Source organism: Schistocerca piceifrons, chromosome 11 (assembly GCF_021461385.2).
Source record: "Schistocerca piceifrons isolate TAMUIC-IGC-003096 chromosome 11, iqSchPice1.1, whole genome shotgun sequence".
NCBI lineage: Eukaryota > Metazoa > Arthropoda > Insecta > Orthoptera > Acrididae > Schistocerca > Schistocerca piceifrons.
The window spans coordinates 64884742-64902852 of record NC_060148.1 but is presented as its reverse complement, the minus strand read 5'-3'; the positions used below and the strand labels follow the sequence as shown (position 1 = coordinate 64902852).

Below are 18111 nucleotides of genomic sequence, written 5' to 3'. Positions count from 1 at the left end.
GGTCCCGCACACCGTTAGGCCGTCTTCCGCTCACGCCCCAACATCGTGCAGACGCCTCCAGTGGTGTCGCGACAGGCGTGAATGGAGGGACGAATGGAGACGTGTCGTCTTCAGCGATGAGAGTCGCTTCTGCCTTGGTGCCAATGATGGTCGTATGCGTGTTTGGCGCCGTGCAGGTGAGCGCCACAATCAGGACTGCATACGACCGAGGCACACAGGGCCAACACCCGGCATCATGGTGTGGGGAGCGATCTCCTACACTGGCCGTACACCACTGGTGATCGTCGAGGGGACACTGAATAGTGCACGGTACATCCAAACCGTCATCGAACCCATCGTTCTACCATTCCTAGACCGGCAAGGGAACTTGCTGTTCCAACAGGACAATGCACGTCCGCATGTATCCCGTGCCACCCAACGTGCTCTAGAAGGTGTAAGTCAACTACCCTGGCCAGCAAGATCTCCGGATCTGTCCCCCATTGAGCATGTTTGGGACTGGATGAAGCGTCGTCTCACGCGGTCTGCACGTCCAGCACGAACGCTGGTCCAACTGAGGCGCCAGGTGGAAATGGCATGGCAAGCCGTTCCACAGCACTACATCCAGCATCTCTACGATCGTCTCCATGGGAGAATAGCAGCCTGCATTGCTGAGAAAGGTGGATATACACTGTACTAGTGCCGACATTGTGCATGCTCTGTTGCCTGTGTCTATGTGCCTGTGGTTCTGTCAGTGTGATCATGTGATGTATCTGACCCCAGGAATGTGTCAATAAAGTTTCCCCTTCCTGGGACAATGAATTCACGGTGTTCTTATTTCAATTTCCAGGAGTGTATATACGAGGGGCGTTCAGAAAGTAAGCTCCGATCGGTCGCGAAATGGAAACGACTATGAAAATCCGATAAAGCTTTGCACAGATGTGTTGGGTAGTGTCTCTAGTATAACCCCAGTTAGCATCACGTCGCTCTTCTCATTTCTGAGCTCGCAGTGAGTGCGTAAAGATGTCTAGAAAATAGTGTCTGCCGCCAAGTACGAGGGCCTTGTGAGAAATTTCGCCTGAAGCTATGCAGCTAACATTACATAACTGTCGTGCTGTTCCGTCTTCACAACAATTCTCAGCCGCATTCTGCAGGGGCAATGAAGATGCCCCTGCATCGTTTTCAAATGGAAATGTTAGATTACGCACAATACAGTCCGCAATTGTCTCCCCCTGAGTTTCATCTCTGGTCACATGAACCGCTGTCTTTGAAGACAACATTTTGACACAGACAACGAGGTGTAGGCCAGCGTGGAGAATTGGCGGCTGCCTTCTGTGATGAGGCTATTGAAAAGTTGGTACAACGCTATGACAAAAGTCTAAGTCAGAACGGCGACTACGTAGAGAAGTAGCTGAAAGGTGTAGCTAATTGTTACAAGTAACACATTTCTCATGTTCACTGTGGTTTCAATTTGGCAATCAATCGGAACTTACTTTCTGAACAGGCCTCGTATATATATGGAGGAGGAGGATATTAGTGTTTAACGTCCCGTCGACAACGAGGTCATTAGAGACGGAGCACAAGCTCGGATGAGGGAAGGATGGCGAAGGAAATCGGCCGTGCCCTTTCAAAGGAACCATCCCGGCATTTGCCTGAAGTGATTTAGGGAAATCACGGAAAACCTAAATCAGGATGGCCGGAGACGGGATTGAACCGTCGTCCTCCCGAATGCGAGTCCAGTGTGCTAACCACTGTATATATATATATATATATATATATATATATTGTGTTGGCAGAAGAGCCAACACCGTGTTACTTGACGAGGCCGAAATGCACGCGTTTTAGCTCACGCAGGCTGGCGTGAGGAGGGAAGGACTATACTGACCTGAGGTCTGGAACATGCCAAGGAATTAGAATTCAGAAAGCGGACATAATTAGTTTGATACTTAGCTTTAATCCATTAATGATGAACGCCGCTCTTGACGGTACATGATTCACAATATTATCTGTTCAGAATACATTCATAGTAACTGAATATGGCGCCTTGCTAGGTCGTAGCAAATGATGTAGCTGAAGGCTATGCTAAACTGTCGTCTCTGCAAATGAAAGCATATGTAGACGGTGAACCATCGCTAGCAAAGTCGGCTGTACAACTGGGGCGAGTGCTAGGGTGTCTCTCTAGACTAGACCTGCCGTGTGGCGGCGCCCGGTCTGCAATCACTGATAGTGGCGACGCGCGGGTCCGACGTATACTAACGGACCGCGGCCGATTTAAAGGCTACCACAAAAAAATTACATATATATATATATATATATATATATATATATATATATATATATATATATATATATGTGTGTGTGTGTGTGTGTGTGTGTGTGTGTGTGTGTGTGTGTGTAATGTTTGTGTTGTATGATGTTGATGTACTCCTGGGTATAGAAAAAGCCTATGATAGTGTTATAAAAGATCTGGGAGTGCCTGAGGAAAAAGGATGTGCCAGAAGGGCTAATAAGAAAAATTCAGATGTTGTACAAAGACTGTACTAGGTGTGTACAAATTGGGGAAGGACGAACATCATCGTTTGAGACCAAGGTTGGAGTTCAGTAAGGAACTGCACTGTCCCACTACTATTCACCACTGTTATGGATACTACACTACTGGCCATTAAAATTGCTACACCACGAAGATGACGTGCTACAGACGCGAAATTAATTTGACAGGAAGAAGATGCTGTGATGTGCAAATGATTAGCTTTTCAGGGTATTCACACAAGGTTGGCGCCGGTGGCGACACCTACTACCTGCTGACATGAGGAAAGTTTCCAACCGATTCCTCATACACAAACATCAGTTGACCGGCGTTGCCTGGTGAAACGTTGTTGTGATGACTCGTGTAAGAAGGAGAAATGCGTACCATCACGTTTCTGACTTTGATAAAGGTCGGATTGTAGCCTATCGCGATTGCGGTTTATCGTATCGCGACATTGCTGCTCGCGTTGGTCGAGAGCCAATGACTGTTAGCAGAATATGGAATCGGTGGGTTCAGGAGGTTAATAACGGAACGCCGTCCTGGATACCAACGGCCTCGTATCACTAGCAGTCGAGATGACAGGGATCTTATCCGCATGACTGTAACGGATCGTGCAGCCACGTCTCGATCCCTGAGTCAACAGATGGGGACGTTTGCAAGACAACAACCATCTGCACGAACAGTTCGACGGCGTTTGCAACGGCATGGACTATCATCTCGGAGACCGCGGCTGCCGTTATCTTTGATGCTGCATCACAGGCAGGAGCGCCTGCGATGGTGTACTCAACGAAGAACCTGGGTGCACGAATGGCTAAACGTCGGATGAATCCAGATTCTGTTTGCAGCATCATGATGGTCGCATCCGTCTCTGGCAACATCGCGGTGAACGCTCATTGGAAGCGTGTGTTCGCCATCGCCATACTGGCGTATCACCCGGCGTGATGGTATGGGGTGCCATTGGTTACACGTCTCGGTCACCTCTTGTTCGCATTGACGCCACTTTGAACAGTGGACGTTACATTTCAGATTCGTTACGACCTGTACCTTTCATTCGATCCCTGCGAAACCTTACATTTCAGCAGGATAATGCACGACCGCATGTTGCAGGTCCTGTACGGGCCTTTCTGGACACAGAAAATGTTCGACTGCTGCCCTGGCCAGCACATTCTCCAGATCTGTCACCAATTGAAAACGTTTGGTCAATGGTGGCCGAGCAACTGGCTCATCACAATATGCCAGTCACTACTCTTGATGAACTGTGGTATCGTGTTGAAGCTGCATGGGCAGCTGTACCTGTACACGCCATCCAAGCTCTGTTTGACTCAATGCCCAGGCGTATCGAGGCCGTTATTACGGCCAGAGGTGGTTGTTCTGGGTACTGATTTCTCTGGATCTATGCACCCAAATTGCGTGAAAATGTAATCACATGTCAGTTCTAGTATAATGTATTTGTCCAATAAATACCCGTTTATCATCTGCATTTCTTGTTGGTGTAGCAATCTTAATGATCAGTAGTGTACATCATTCAAAAATTATATTAAGAGCTGTGTTTAAAATATTTCACGTCAGCGTATTAAGGTCCTAGTTGATGGAAGTCGTCTGTAATGTAACATCACAGACTGCCTTGATTTTGTTTCCTATGCTAGTCAGTTGAGTTGAAATTACATCTGTACCAGTTAAGCGAAGCACTGAGAGACGTAAGTCGGAACAAGACCCCAGGAGCAGACGACATACCATCAGGGGCTCTGATAGCCTTGGGAGAACCAGCCATGACAAAACTCATCCATCTGGTGTACGAGACAGGCGAAGTACCCTCAGCCTTAAAATAAGAATGTAATAATTGCAATTCCGAAGAAATCAGGCGCTGACAGGTGGGAATATTAACGAATTATCAGTTTAATAAGTCATTGTAGCAAAATATGAACACAAATTCCTTACCGAAGAATGGAAAAACAGGTAGAAGCCGACCTCGGGGAAGATCATTGTTGAATTTGGAGAAACGTAGGAAAACGAGAGGCAATACTGATCCTATGACTTACTTTAGAGGATGGGTTAAGGAAAGGGAAACCTACGTTTATCACATTTATAGACTCAGAGAAAGCTTTTGACAATTTCGACTGGAATACTCTCTTTCAAATTCTAAAGGTGGCAGGGGTAAAATACAGCGATCGAAAGGCTATTTACAATTCGTATAGAAACCAGACGGCGGTAACAAGAGTTCAGAGGTGTGAAAGGGAAGCAGTAGTTGACAAGCGAATGAGACAGTGTTGTAGCCTATCCCTGATGTTATTCAATCTGTACATTTTACACGCAGTGAAGGAAACCAAAGAAAAAATTGGAGTAGGAGGGAGACGAAATAAATTCTTTGAGGTTTGCCGATGACATTGTAATTCTGTCAGAGACAGCAAAGGACTTGGAAGAGCAATTGAATGGACAGTGTCTTGAAAGGAGGATATAGGATGAACATCAGCAAAAGCAGGACAAGGATAATGGAATGTAGTCGAATTAAATCAGATGATGCTTAGGGAATTAGATTAGGAAATTGTTATTTGGGCACAAAATAACTGATGGTGGCTGAATTAGAGAGGACGTAAAATGTAGACTGGCGATGACAAGAAAAGCGTTTCCGAAGAAGAGTAATTTGGTAACATCGACTGTATATTTAAGTGTTAGGAAGTGTTTTTTGAAAGTGTTTTTTGAAAGTGTTTGCCTGAGTGTAGGCATGCATGCAAGGGAAACATTGACCATAAACAGTTTGGACAGTAAGAGAATAGAAACTTTTGAAATGTGGTGCTACAGAAGAATGCTGAAGATTAGATGGGTAGATCGTGTAACTAAAGAGGAGGTACTGAAATGACGAGAAAATAAATTTGTCGCACAGTCTGACTATAAGAAGGGATTGGTTGATAGGATACATTCTAAGACATCAAGGGGTCACGAATTTAGTATTTGAGGGAAGCGTGGGCTTTAAAAATCGTACAGAGAGACCAAGAGATGAATATACAGAATCAGGATGTAGGTTGCAGTAGTTATTCGGAGGTGAAGAAGCTTCGACAGGATAGAGTATCATGGGAAGCTGCATCAAATCAATGTTCGGACTGAAGACCAAACAACAACAACAACAAAACCAACACCAACAACAGTTTATCTTACGATTTAATCTGCAAATCATTCAAAAAATTAACGATTCGAGACATTTTTTGTATGATTTAAGTGCATAAAATTCATGTGTGTGCACATTTTACTTTGCGCTATGTGGCGTTGCGTTCTCTTGTCATGGATGCGTCTGCTCATTCAGCGATTCTCGTTCGAGACAGGTAGGGCTCTACAAACCGCTGTTCAAATGGTTCAAATGGCTCTGAGCACTATGGGACTTAACATCTATGGTCATCAGTCCCCTAGAACTTAGAACTACTTAAACCTAACTAACCTAAGGACAGCACACAACACCCAGCCATCACGAGGCAGAGAAAATCCCTGACCCCGCCGGGAATCGAACCCGGGAACCCGGGCGTGGGAAGCGAGAACGCTACCGCACGACCACGAGATGCGGGCACAAACCGCTGTTATAAACGCTTTCCTAGTGGGGGAAAAATTAGTAATTTTAACATTTTGAAAAATATTTGCGTGCTTAGAACGTTCAAAAGCCAAGGTCGCTAAACCAGGTTCGACAAACTTTGCTGTCATCTTCAGGTCTGTAACATAGATCATGTGCATGATAATAGTCTCATAACCTGAGTTTTAGTTTGGCACTACAAGAACGGAAACATAACTGTACATTTACATACCTTGAAGAGTCTTTTCATTATGGAACGTGTTTCAGTTGAACCTCCTAGGATGAGGCCCGTCTTAAAATGAACATATTTCATAACAAAATGAGTTTTTAAGGTGTGTAAATGTACAAGTCCACTTTCATTTTAACTTTTAACCTCAACTATTACGTCTTAACTCAGGTTATGAGACATATTTCCACGTATATGCACTTTGCTACAGACCTGAAGATAACAGCAAAGTCTGTCGAAACCGGTTGTTTTAAATAAAGAAATATTTATGCAATCTTGACTTTTGAATGTTTTTAGCAATTAAACCAGGCCATTCCTTTATTGTTCTCAAAATGAGAAAATTCAGTTAAATATTTGCAGTGCGCCGTAATTTCTTTAATACCCTCGACAGACCACATAGACAGTTCGTTGGAGTGAAATGCCTGGAGGACATGTGGTGATACGATGGACCAGATGGATCCATGAAAACAGTGTGGCAGGAAGAGTAAGGACGGATTCTCTGGGACTGACCACACCTTGAGTAGATCATAAGATTGTTAGACTGACTCTGACAAATAGAGGGATGACAACAGCTCAAAGTTGGACTTAGCTTACAGGCAGAGACTCATCACAAGTCATCAGAAACACATTACTGGAAGCTGGGTTAACATCTCGAGTTGCCTTGTGTTGTTTACACCACAAATAACAAATACTTGCAATATGTAGTGACAGAGTGGTAAAGTGGGTGATTGAGTGGCACTTCGTGTTGTTCAACAATGAGCCTCGCTTCTATCTCTGGTGATCATATCAACACCATATATTGAGATCCATATCTCTCCAATTCCTTGGATCGTGATATGGTGAGCAACTTGATATGACAACACGAGTCATTTAATAGTTGTATAAGGGACGCTTAATAGTCCCCAGTATATGACATCCTGTTATTGCACCCTTCATGACCATGGTACAAAATTCCATATTTCAGCAGGATAATGCAAGACCCCACACTACATTTCACATCGCAGCTGCCTTGAGGACTGTATGAATCCTTGACTGACGTACGTGGTCCCCCTGATTCCTCTGCCACAGACATAATGTGAAATGCAATGAGAAGACACCCACTTCCATACCATCCACCAGCAAACAAAGTGACACATTGTATGTTTCAGGCATAGCAGGAAATTTCTCAAGACGACATTTGGGGCTGTTATCCATGCCACAACCAATGCAATATTGTATTCATACCAGAGGGAAGGAGGTTGAGTTTGGGGTGACCCCTCAAACTGATTTTGATGCTTACCTCTAGTTCTGAATGTGTCGAAAGTTTAATCATGTAATATCAGTTATGTGATGAACATTCTCAAAATTTGGTAAATATCAAGAGTGGTGGTTCATTGTATAATACTTCCCATATACATACGATTTCGGTTCGTGTCGTGTAACAGCCTGATTTCATGTAACCAACAATTTTAAGCAATAAGCGATTACTGACTGGCTTTTCCCGCTGTTGGCAGATGTACGCCATGATGTGGGCAGTGGACCTCCCTGCCAAGTTGGGCGACCTGGAGACGCTGGTGCTGCTGACGTCATGCATCTGTCACGACCTTGACCACCCAGGCTACAACAACATCTACCAGGTAATGTAGAAGCGGCAGCATACAAAACTCTGCTCTTCACCTCGGCCTGTGGCTAGAGCCAGTGAATTATGAACACTTCAACCAGACTTGTTGGTCGAGATAATGAATTTAAATTGATCTCATTTGAGGACCGATGAGCGATGGGTTGATGACATAGGTTTACTGAATACCATACCATGTGCCAGACCTGTCTCACAAAGTCAGGTCACGTGACAATGTTGATGGAGATTCGGTCATTAGCCAGGGTCGTTAAACATATGGGCCATCTTGGTGCTATTCGAGGGGAGTAGGCTTTCTTGCTGGGACCAGGATTAAAACTCCACTCGCTTCTCTCTCATTTCTATTGCCCTAAATTTTGCTTCACTTCTTTTTCCATTTCAGGCATTCTTCTAGTCACTATGACAAACATGAATGAGGTTTCCAGTAACAGTATAGCATACCAACTGCTTTAATCAAATCGACTGAAGACATTAAACATTCCTTTGCCAGGTCAAAGTGACCATTGTAACACTGGTTGACTTTACCAAGGTTAAGTTGATGCTGTTGAGTTCAGTGTACAGCTTATGAAAATGGAGTGACAGAAATGAAACGTTTTACACTATGAACACTTTAACCGAATGATACCATACTGCTATGTGAGTTTTCCATACTTGTAGGATACACTGATTCTTATGCAACTTTATTTTCAGTACAGAAAAATGTCTTTCCTTCACGTGAAGAATGGTGTAAGTAGGTGATGGATATTGGATGTGTACAGTGTAACTGAACTTTTCAGGTGGCGATAGCAGCGCAACATGTTCATCATCAACAAACCTAATGTCCGTCATTTACTCACACCATTCTTTATCTAAAGGAGTGGATTCTTTTCTGTACTAAAAATGAGCTGGAATATCGGTGAAATTTTAATCAGCATATCCCAGAGGCATGTAACTAATGAAGTTTCGCTTTGACATCGTTGGGGCATAGTGTTCATGGTCTAACACACATCAGATTTTTGTCTTCATGTGTCATGCAGTGGTACATGTTTCTCACAGAAAACATGTGCAGAAATCAGTCTAGCATTAATTGACTGTTCCGTCGGTTCTTGGTAGAATATTTGATACATTTCGAATAAAAGGAAGCACATAACACAAATGTAATGTCCCACAACAATAATTTACAAACTGGCTTTCGGCTAGCATGCCATCGAGGCACAGAAAGATAAATATGTGTTGCTGCGAAATTTTTATGGGATTCAAAGTTTTAAGCTAGGTGCATCTAGAGAGAACATGAGTTGGTTTTCAAATATGATACTTGTTGTTTCATTTGGGACTAAAGCAAGAGAGATTATTTCAGTAAAACGTGATGTAAAACTATTAGCTTGGATGAAATATGTGACACACTGAATACTAAACAACATGACAAGTTATAACAATTGTTCTGAGAAGAAAATTAAATTGAACAATTACAGGAAATTTTTGAAGGCTAACGATCTTGTTCAGAAATTCCCCTGGAACATGTCAGAAAAGATTACGACACATTGCTCAACTTAATTTTATTATCGGAACAATAGTTGTAACGTTTCATGTGTAGTTCAGTAGTTCGAGGCACATATTTTACCGAAGTTTTACATCATCTTTTAGTGAAATAATCCCTCTCATTTTATCCGGAAATCAAGCATTAACAATTTTTTTAGACAACATAGTTGTATCGAGATAAACAGCGATTAATTTACTTATAATCAATTATTCAAAATGATAGTCACAATCGCATTATTTATTTTGCCACCAACCGGTTTCAACCCGCGATGGGGTCATCTTCAGGGCAATTTACACCATTTGGTCGCTCGCTGGAGTCCTCACTCTGCCTGTGCACAGGTTGGTGGCAAAATAAATAATGCGATTGTGACTGTCATTTTGAATAATTGATTACAAGCATTAACAATTGCCATCTTTGGAAACGAACTGAGATAGTCTCTAAATGCACCTTGTTTGAAACCTTTGATCGCACAAAAATTTCGCAGCCACAGTTATTTATCTTTGTATGTGACTATAGTTTAACGGCCGAAAACTGATTTGTAAAAATAATAAATGTTACGGAATATTACACAAGTGTTGCACGTTTTTGTCATTTATAACCTGTGTGTCTCCTTAAGTTATAGAAATTCCATGATAATGGAGGTAAGATTCACTGAAATGGATAGACAGTGTTTATTATTTTCAACTGATATTCATACCAATCACAGGCAGCCCAAACTTGATATGTTTCCATTTCTTACCTTATTTGAGTGTAGTATATATTTTAAGCATATGTAGGAAAGCCCACACAGAGTGGTGTGGTGTGTGTGAGTTTGTGTGTGTACATATGTGTGTGTTTGTCTGGCGGCAGATCAACGCCAAGACGGAGCTGGCGCTGCGCTACAACGACATCTCGCCGCTGGAGAACCACCACTGCTCGGTGGCGTTCCGGATCCTGGAGCGCCCCGACTGCAACATCCTCAGGTCGCTGGACGCGGAGGCCTACCGGAGGGCCCGCGAGGGCATCATCCGCTGCATCCTGGCCACCGACATGGCGCGCCACAATGAGATCCTCGACCAGTTCCGCGAGATCACGCCGCGCTTCGACTTCAAGGACCGCGCTCACGTCAACCTGGTGGGTGGCAAGTGATGATAATCTCGACCATTGCGGGAACCAAAGGCCCTGGTGAATTACAGTGACAGTGTAGGTGCTCCACGCCAGAAAAACTTGGGCTTCATACACCCAGCATAACGTGGGCTATACAGGATGCTCCGTTGATCGTGACCGGGCCAAATATCTCACGGACTAAGCGTCAAACGAAAAAACTACAAAGAACGAATCTTGTCTAGCTTGAAGGGGAAAACCAGATGGCGCTACGGTTGGCCCGCTAGATGGCGCTGCCATACCTCAAACGGATATCAACTGCATTTATTAATTAGGAACTCCCATTTCTTATTACATATTCGTGTAGTACGTAAAGAAATATGAATGTTTTAGTTGGACCACTTTTTTCGCTTCGTTATAGATGGCGCTGTAATAGTCACAAACATATGGCTCACAATTTTAGACGAACAGTTGGTAACAGGTAGGCATTTTAATTTAAAATACAGAACGTAGGTACGTTTGAACATTTCGTTTCGGTTGTTCGAGTGTGATACACGTACCTTTGTGAACTTATCATTTATGAGAACGCATGCTGTTACAGCGCGATTACCTGTAAACACCAAATTAATGCAATAAATGCTCGAAATGATGTCCGTCAACCTCAATGCATTTGGAAATACGTGTAGCGACATTCCTCTCAACAGCGAGTAGTTCGCCTTCCGTAATGTTCGCACATGCATTGACAATGCGCTGACGCATGTTGTCAGGCGTTCTCCGTGGACCACGATAGCAAATATCCTTCAACTTTCCCCACAGAAAGAAATCCGGGGACGTCAGATCCGGTGAGCGTGCGGGCCACGGTATGGTGCTTCGACGACCAATCCACCTGTCATGACATATGCTATTCAGTACCGCTTCAACCGCACGTGAGCTATGTGCCGGACATCCATCATGTTGGAAGTACATCGCAATTCTGCCACGCAGTGAAACATCTTGTAGCAACATCGGTAGAACATTACGTAGGAAATCAGCACGCATTGCACCATTTAGATTGCCATCGATAAAATGAGGGCCAATTATCCTTCCTCCAATAATGCCGCACCATACATTAACCCGCAAAGGTCGCTGATGTTGCACTTGTCGCAGCCATCGTGGATTTTCCGTTGCCCAATAGTGCATATTATGCCGGTTTACATTACCGCTGTTGGTGAATGACGCTTCGTCGCTAAATAGGACGCGTGCAAAAAATTCATTCATCGTCCAGTAATTTCTCTTGTGCCCAGTCGCAGAACTGTACACGAATTTCAAAGTCGTCGCCATGCAGTTCCTGGTCCATAGAAATATGGTACGGGTGCAACCGATGTTGATGTAGCATTCTCAACACCGACGTTTTTGAGATTCCCGATTCTCGCGCAGTTTGTCTGCTACTGATGTGCGGATTAGCCGCGACAGCAGCTAAAACACCTACTTGGGCATATTCAATTGTTGCAGGTCGTGGCTGACGTTTCACATGTGGCTGAACGCTTCCTGTTTACTTAAATAACTTACAGACATCCGGCGAACGGTCCGGACACTTGGATGATGTCGTCCAGGATACCGAGCAGCATACATAGCACACGTCCGTTGGGCTATTTGATCACAATAGCCATACATCAACACGATATCGACCTTTTCCGCAATTGGTAAACGGTCCATTTTAACACGGGTAATGTATCGCGAAGCAAATACCGTCCGCACTGACGGTATGTTACGTGATACCACGTACTTATACGTTTGTGGCTATTACAGCGCCATCTATCACAGAGCGAAAAAAGTGGTCCAAGTAAAACATTCATATTTCTTTACGTACTACACGAATATGCAATAAAAAATGGGGGTTCCTATTTTTTTAAAAAGGAATTCATATCCGTTTGACCTATGGCAGCGCCATCTAGCGGGCCACCCATAGCGCCATCTGGTTTCCCCCTTCAAGATAGACAAATTTCGTTCTTTGTTGTTTTTTCGTTTGACGCTTATTTCGTGAGATGTTTGGCCCGGTCACTATCAGTGGAACACCCTGTATACCCATGTCCACTTTGAAAGTCAGTTGCAAAGTGAGCGACAGAGGACACTATTTACAGCATATAACAACTGCTCTGGATAACTTGGATCTTATTTTATGGGGTCATCTGCAGAGGGATTTGACTACTAGTTTCCTAGGGAAGTTCTGCCTGATGATGCTATGGTTTGACTTCGAGATGAGTGCCCACATCATTTTGGTGCATACCAAATGGCGAGCTATGTTCAAAGTTGATACCAAAGACCTGGTAGATCATGATGATAATAGTGATCCCCATCACAACGTTGGTCATACCCACATGTATGCTAGGCAAACGATTGATAAAGGAGTAGCAGAGGGTGCTATGTACAGTGTATGACAACTGATTTGGATTACTTGGCTTTACTTGAGTTATCTGTAGAGCGATTTGACAACAGATTTCCTTGGGATATCCGTGTGTCCATGGATATCCTGCGTGGCATTGAGTATGTCCCTTCTCTGCCGTCGATTCCATATTCGTGTGACAGTTGTGGGATCCCAACATTATGGGCGGCATTGCTATCGCCGTAAAATGATGAAACGTGCTGCCAGACGCAATTCTTTCTCATATGAACCATAAGACAATCTCCTCACAAACAACCAAGATTCTAATACGATTTCTACAGTTGAGAGACCCAGTGTTCAATCTCCCATCATGTATGGAATAGGAAGCATTTGCGTGGCTGCACTCAAATGCTAAGCATTTCCATATAGTACACTTCATGCAAACTTAATTAATAAATAAATGTATCAAATTTAATGAAATAGAGTGATTAAACAATTTTATGTGCATACAGTAACAGATACTCTCTCAGATCAATGCTATCAGTGGCTCCGCAGATAGTGTGTGCCAGGAGCTTGAGTAGCACTTTGAACAATGTGTGACTTTGGCTTGTATGTTGTAGATGGTTGCTCTGTTCTAGGGAGGTCACTGAACTGAGTCAGTTGAGTGATTTATGACGGTAGTTTTTGGGCCCCCTTTAAGTTAGGTGTTACCTAACCTTCCGTCTCCAACCGTAGAGGATAGTTCTCTGCCTTAAGAGATTTCCAGTAAATTGTGGTCAAGAGTGAAGGCTGCTCACTCATTAATTCTCCACTTGCACTGCGTAAATACTTATTGAGGGGATAAATTCTCTGTCTCATCCTATTGGATATTTTATTTGAATCAGTAGAATTGAAAATGAGAATAATTTGGATAGAAACTAAAATTTTTCTGAATCCATTACTTTTCTTTGTTTGTGATTTGTAGCACATATAATGGGATTTTGTATTAAGTAGAGAGTATAACCCCAGATCGCGTAAGAAACAGATTGCCCGATCGCTTGGTCTAGCAGGCAACCCTTGTCAGGGAACGGCCACCAGGCGGCAACAGCGTCACACCCTTACTTGTGGAATCAACCACTAGATGGCACTCTGTTCTGTGAAATATGTGGCAACATCGGCCGAACGCGTGCAGCTTTCCACTATTTGGCGTCTGTGAAGTACAGCTGTTTCTGACATACCGGTGGTAGTGGGTCGAGTCGTCATGCCGACGGCCTGCGAGTATATCAACTGTGGAAGGAGTAGATGAACAAATCCTGAACTAAAAATGTTCAGATTTCCCGTCAAAGATAAAGAAAGGTTACGCAAGTGGATTTTAAATTCAGGTAAATCAGTAAATTAGTTACGAGTAAAATTAATAAAGAGCCCTAAGCATTCGATCCTATCTAAATTTTGTCGATCTTATATTCTGATATAACGTGGCAGCCCTTCCTGTACAAGACCTTTCCTTTGGAGGTGTCAACTTTGAAGAGCCACAGACGGCAAACCATAATTATGTTAAAATGGCTCTAGAGCTGAAATCGCAGTGAAATAAATGAATAATAGCCATCCATCATCTAACTGCTAGGTCATCGGTCCTTCTAAATCCTGGTATATACTAGAGCAAACGAAGTGAACGAGTGTAAAACCTCGTTTACACTGCTGCAAATGAATATTCATAGATAATTCGCCAATGTTCACTGCCATTCGTTTATACGTGTGAACAGGCGTTTATACTGGAATGAAGGGAAGAGAATAGAAGAGAACGAGCATAGCATGCAAACTGTAGACGCTGCCTATTTTAGTTTTTTTTATCTGTGCACTAATAATCCTCACACAGCTTTCACTCGAAAACAACACTACTTATAGTAACAGGTCTGCGCGAGTGCAGATATCTCCAGTAATAACTGTGTTGCAGATAAAAGCGTACATCTGTTGCGAATATTTGCGGGTTATCTTTAAACTGTACAAAGTAAATTTTTAACATAATTATGGTTTGCTGTCTGTGGCTCTTCAAAGTTGACACCTACAAAATATGCTCGAAAAACACGCTTTCATTTGTATATTACCGCGTTTGCAGCCCCCTTTCAACAACAATCCAAAATTCATCGTTTTGTGCTACTCTTATATCATTTACGATAAGTTACATGCAAAGTAAAGGAATTTAAATTTGAAATGACTGTCACTGAAACATGTCAAGCCTTAATTCGCTTCACAACCGAGTGCGGACATCAGCAGACAAAAATTCAGGCGAGGCACAAGTCTTTTCAGAGAAGTGGTGGGTTAAACTGCTTTACAAAACGTTAATATCTCTGAATGCGGATAAGCAACTTGGCAGATGTGGATAATGATCTTGTGGATGCGGTGCACATACGGACGGCGGCATTTTTCCTGTCCATGCAGACTTCTAGTTACAGCCTCGATGTAAATCTTATATATTGAGATAAGATTATTTTGCCCGCTGGTTTTGACAAAGCAAACAAAGTGGCGTAGGAAAATAATTATGTCGGTAATGTCATGACGTGAAACCCACTGCTCAGTGCAATATTTGTCAGTGAATTAACGGATTTCAAAGACGTTGAGATGATTTTGAAAATTTTCTAGTGTTAACCTGCACGTGGAGATCTTTTTTACCACCATAATCCGTATCAGAAGAGCTGTATAACCAAGAGGAAATAGACGGCATGGAAGGCGAGTGTAAAACCTATGCGACTGCGCTACAGTCTGCATTTAAACAGTAACTCACGAGAAATATTTGTGTTACTTTCCATTTATTTCATTTCGCATATGATTGTGACAAGTATCCCTACATTAGAAATAAACTTGGTTTGTAGAATTACAGGAGCTAATCTACATTCTTCGATTGAAAACTCGGGAAAAACCATAGCCGATCATGATCTACAGTCAGCTGTGTGACAAATGCAATTCGCGCGCAGCGCTCTAGCCGAACGCAAATCAGCGTCATTCACGTCACCGAAGATACAGCGTTGCCAATTCCCTGACATGGACAGGTCAGTTAGCATTGTAGCGTCGCCTGCGACATCTGTTGACCGACGGGAAAACTATTTTTACGGTTGCCTGTTCCGCCGTAAGGACGGTCAATCTGTTTCTTACGTGACCTGGGGTATAACCATGTATAACAGATATGCTAAACAGAGATTTAATAGTGTTATTTTTTTGTAATTGGAGTAGTTGTTGTTGACTTTCATAATGTCTCTTTCTTTATTTCAGCAGGTGCAAATATTCATACAGCTGTTAAATTTTCTTTCCCAAATTGATGAATTGCTAAAACTGATTTTCCAAAGTATACCAAAGTTTTGCAGTTAAATCTAAAGTGTCTAAATAAAAGATACTTTCCCCAAAATTGTTCCTTTACATATTTTACCAAAGCAGTTGCTATAAAAATTCTGCCTATCCCTCAGAAAACTTGATTTTCATAGTGTTTGATCGTGTTGATGAACCCCACAGCACAAAGCTTTCTGTCCACAGCTTAAAAAAACATGTTAGAATATTTGATACAATTTTCCTTCACTAAATATGAAACGGACAATGTTGAATGAATCAATTACCAAATTTTTATAACCAGTTCAAAAATTATGCTGTGTCTTTTTAAAACTAATTTCATCATGAACTCAGATTTACAAACAATAATCTTGGTCATTACATTATTAATTAACGTCTTTTAACTCACAGCTAATTTCTTTGTTGAACAGACTTGAACATAGTGCATTGTTAAAAAAACTAAAATGTGCTTGATTATCTTTTCTGTGCTCAGTTAGAACAGCTACATCAACTGTTGTGTAATGGGTTGAAATGTGTTGACTACTTCTTGAGAGACATACACTACTCACTGTACTCCTCATTGTTGTGTACCATAGTGCCTATGACACCTAGAGTACAGTGTTTGCAGGACACTGGCATAGAGTTAGAATATAATGTTTGAAATTGTGTTTTCTGTACACTCGTCACTTTGCTGGGAGTGAACTGTGCGTGTGATGCGGTGTTGCAGCTGTGCATGGTGCTGATCAAGGTGGCGGACATATCCAACGAGGCACGGCCCATGGAGGTCGCCGAGCCGTGGCTGGATCGACTGCTCCAGGTACGGATGCGATGTAGAACTCTGTGCAGTGCCAGTGTTGGGTACCCTGTTCCACCCATTTGACATAGCTTTACCTGTGCGTAGAAGAAGTGGTGGTGTTCGTTGATATAGAAACTTCCCAGTTGCTCAAGGTTGGAGAGAGGTGGGCTCCAGCTGTACTCTGTTTCAGAACATTATTGATACTAGGGATTCACAAGTGTACATACTGTATGTCTGTAAGTAATTTGAACAGATGTATTATTATACCATTAATACTTAATAGTGAGCAGCAAGTCCAAATAATGCACCTGGAGTTGATGACATTTCTTAGAATTACGAGGGCAGTTCAATAAGTAATGCAACATATTTTTTTTCTCGGCCAATTTTGGTTGAAAAAACCGGAAATTTCTTGTGGAATATTTTCAAACTTCCCGCTTCGTCTCGTATAGTTTCATTGACTTCCGACAGGTGGCAACGCTGTACGGAGCTGTTAAAATGGCGTCTGTAACGGATGTGCGTTGCAAACAACGGGCAGTGATCGAGTTTCTTTTGGCGGAAAACCAGGGCATCTGAGACATTCATAGGCGCTTGCAGAATGTCTACGGTGATCTGGCAGTGGACAAAAGCACGGTGAGTCGTTGGGCAAAGCGTGTGTCATCATCGCCGCAAGGTCAAGCAAGACTGTCTGATCTCCCGCGTGCGGGCCGGCCGTGCACAGCTGTGACTCCTGCAATCGCGGAGCGTGCGAACACACTCGTTCGAGATGATCGACGGATCACCATCAAACAACTCAGTGCTCAACTTGACATCTCTGTTGGTAGTGCTGTCACAATTGTTCACCAGTTGGGATATTCAAAGGTTTGTTCCCGCTGGGTCCCTCATTGTCTAACCGAACACCATAAAGAGCAAAGGAGAACCATCTGTGCGGAATTTCTTGCTCGTCATGTGGCTGAGGGTGACAATTTCTTGTCAAAGATTGTTACAGGCGATGAAACATGGGTTCATCACTTCGAACCTGAAACAAAACGGCAATCAATGGAGTGGCGCCACACCCACTCCCCTACCAAGAAAAAGTTTAAAGCCATACCCTCAGCCGGTAAAGTCATGGTTACAGTCTTCTGGGACGCTGAAGGGGTTATTCTGTTCGATGTCCT

At 43.0% G+C, this 18111-nt stretch overlaps 1 protein-coding gene across 1 annotated transcript in view; it reads left to right on the top strand.

Moving 5' to 3' along the window:
- Positions 1–18111, top strand: part of LOC124720051 (high affinity cGMP-specific 3',5'-cyclic phosphodiesterase 9A) — a gene marked incomplete at its 3' end in the record, with an annotated part of 606367 nt that overhangs the window by 497915 nt on the left and 90341 nt on the right. Inside the window, exons 7-9 of the mRNA XM_047245312.1 lie at positions 7779–7901; positions 10269–10532; positions 16889–16978. Coding sequence (XP_047101268.1) covers positions 7779–7901; positions 10269–10532; positions 16889–16978 — 477 coding nt within the window. The remainder of the gene's footprint in view (positions 1–7778; positions 7902–10268; positions 10533–16888; positions 16979–18111) is intronic.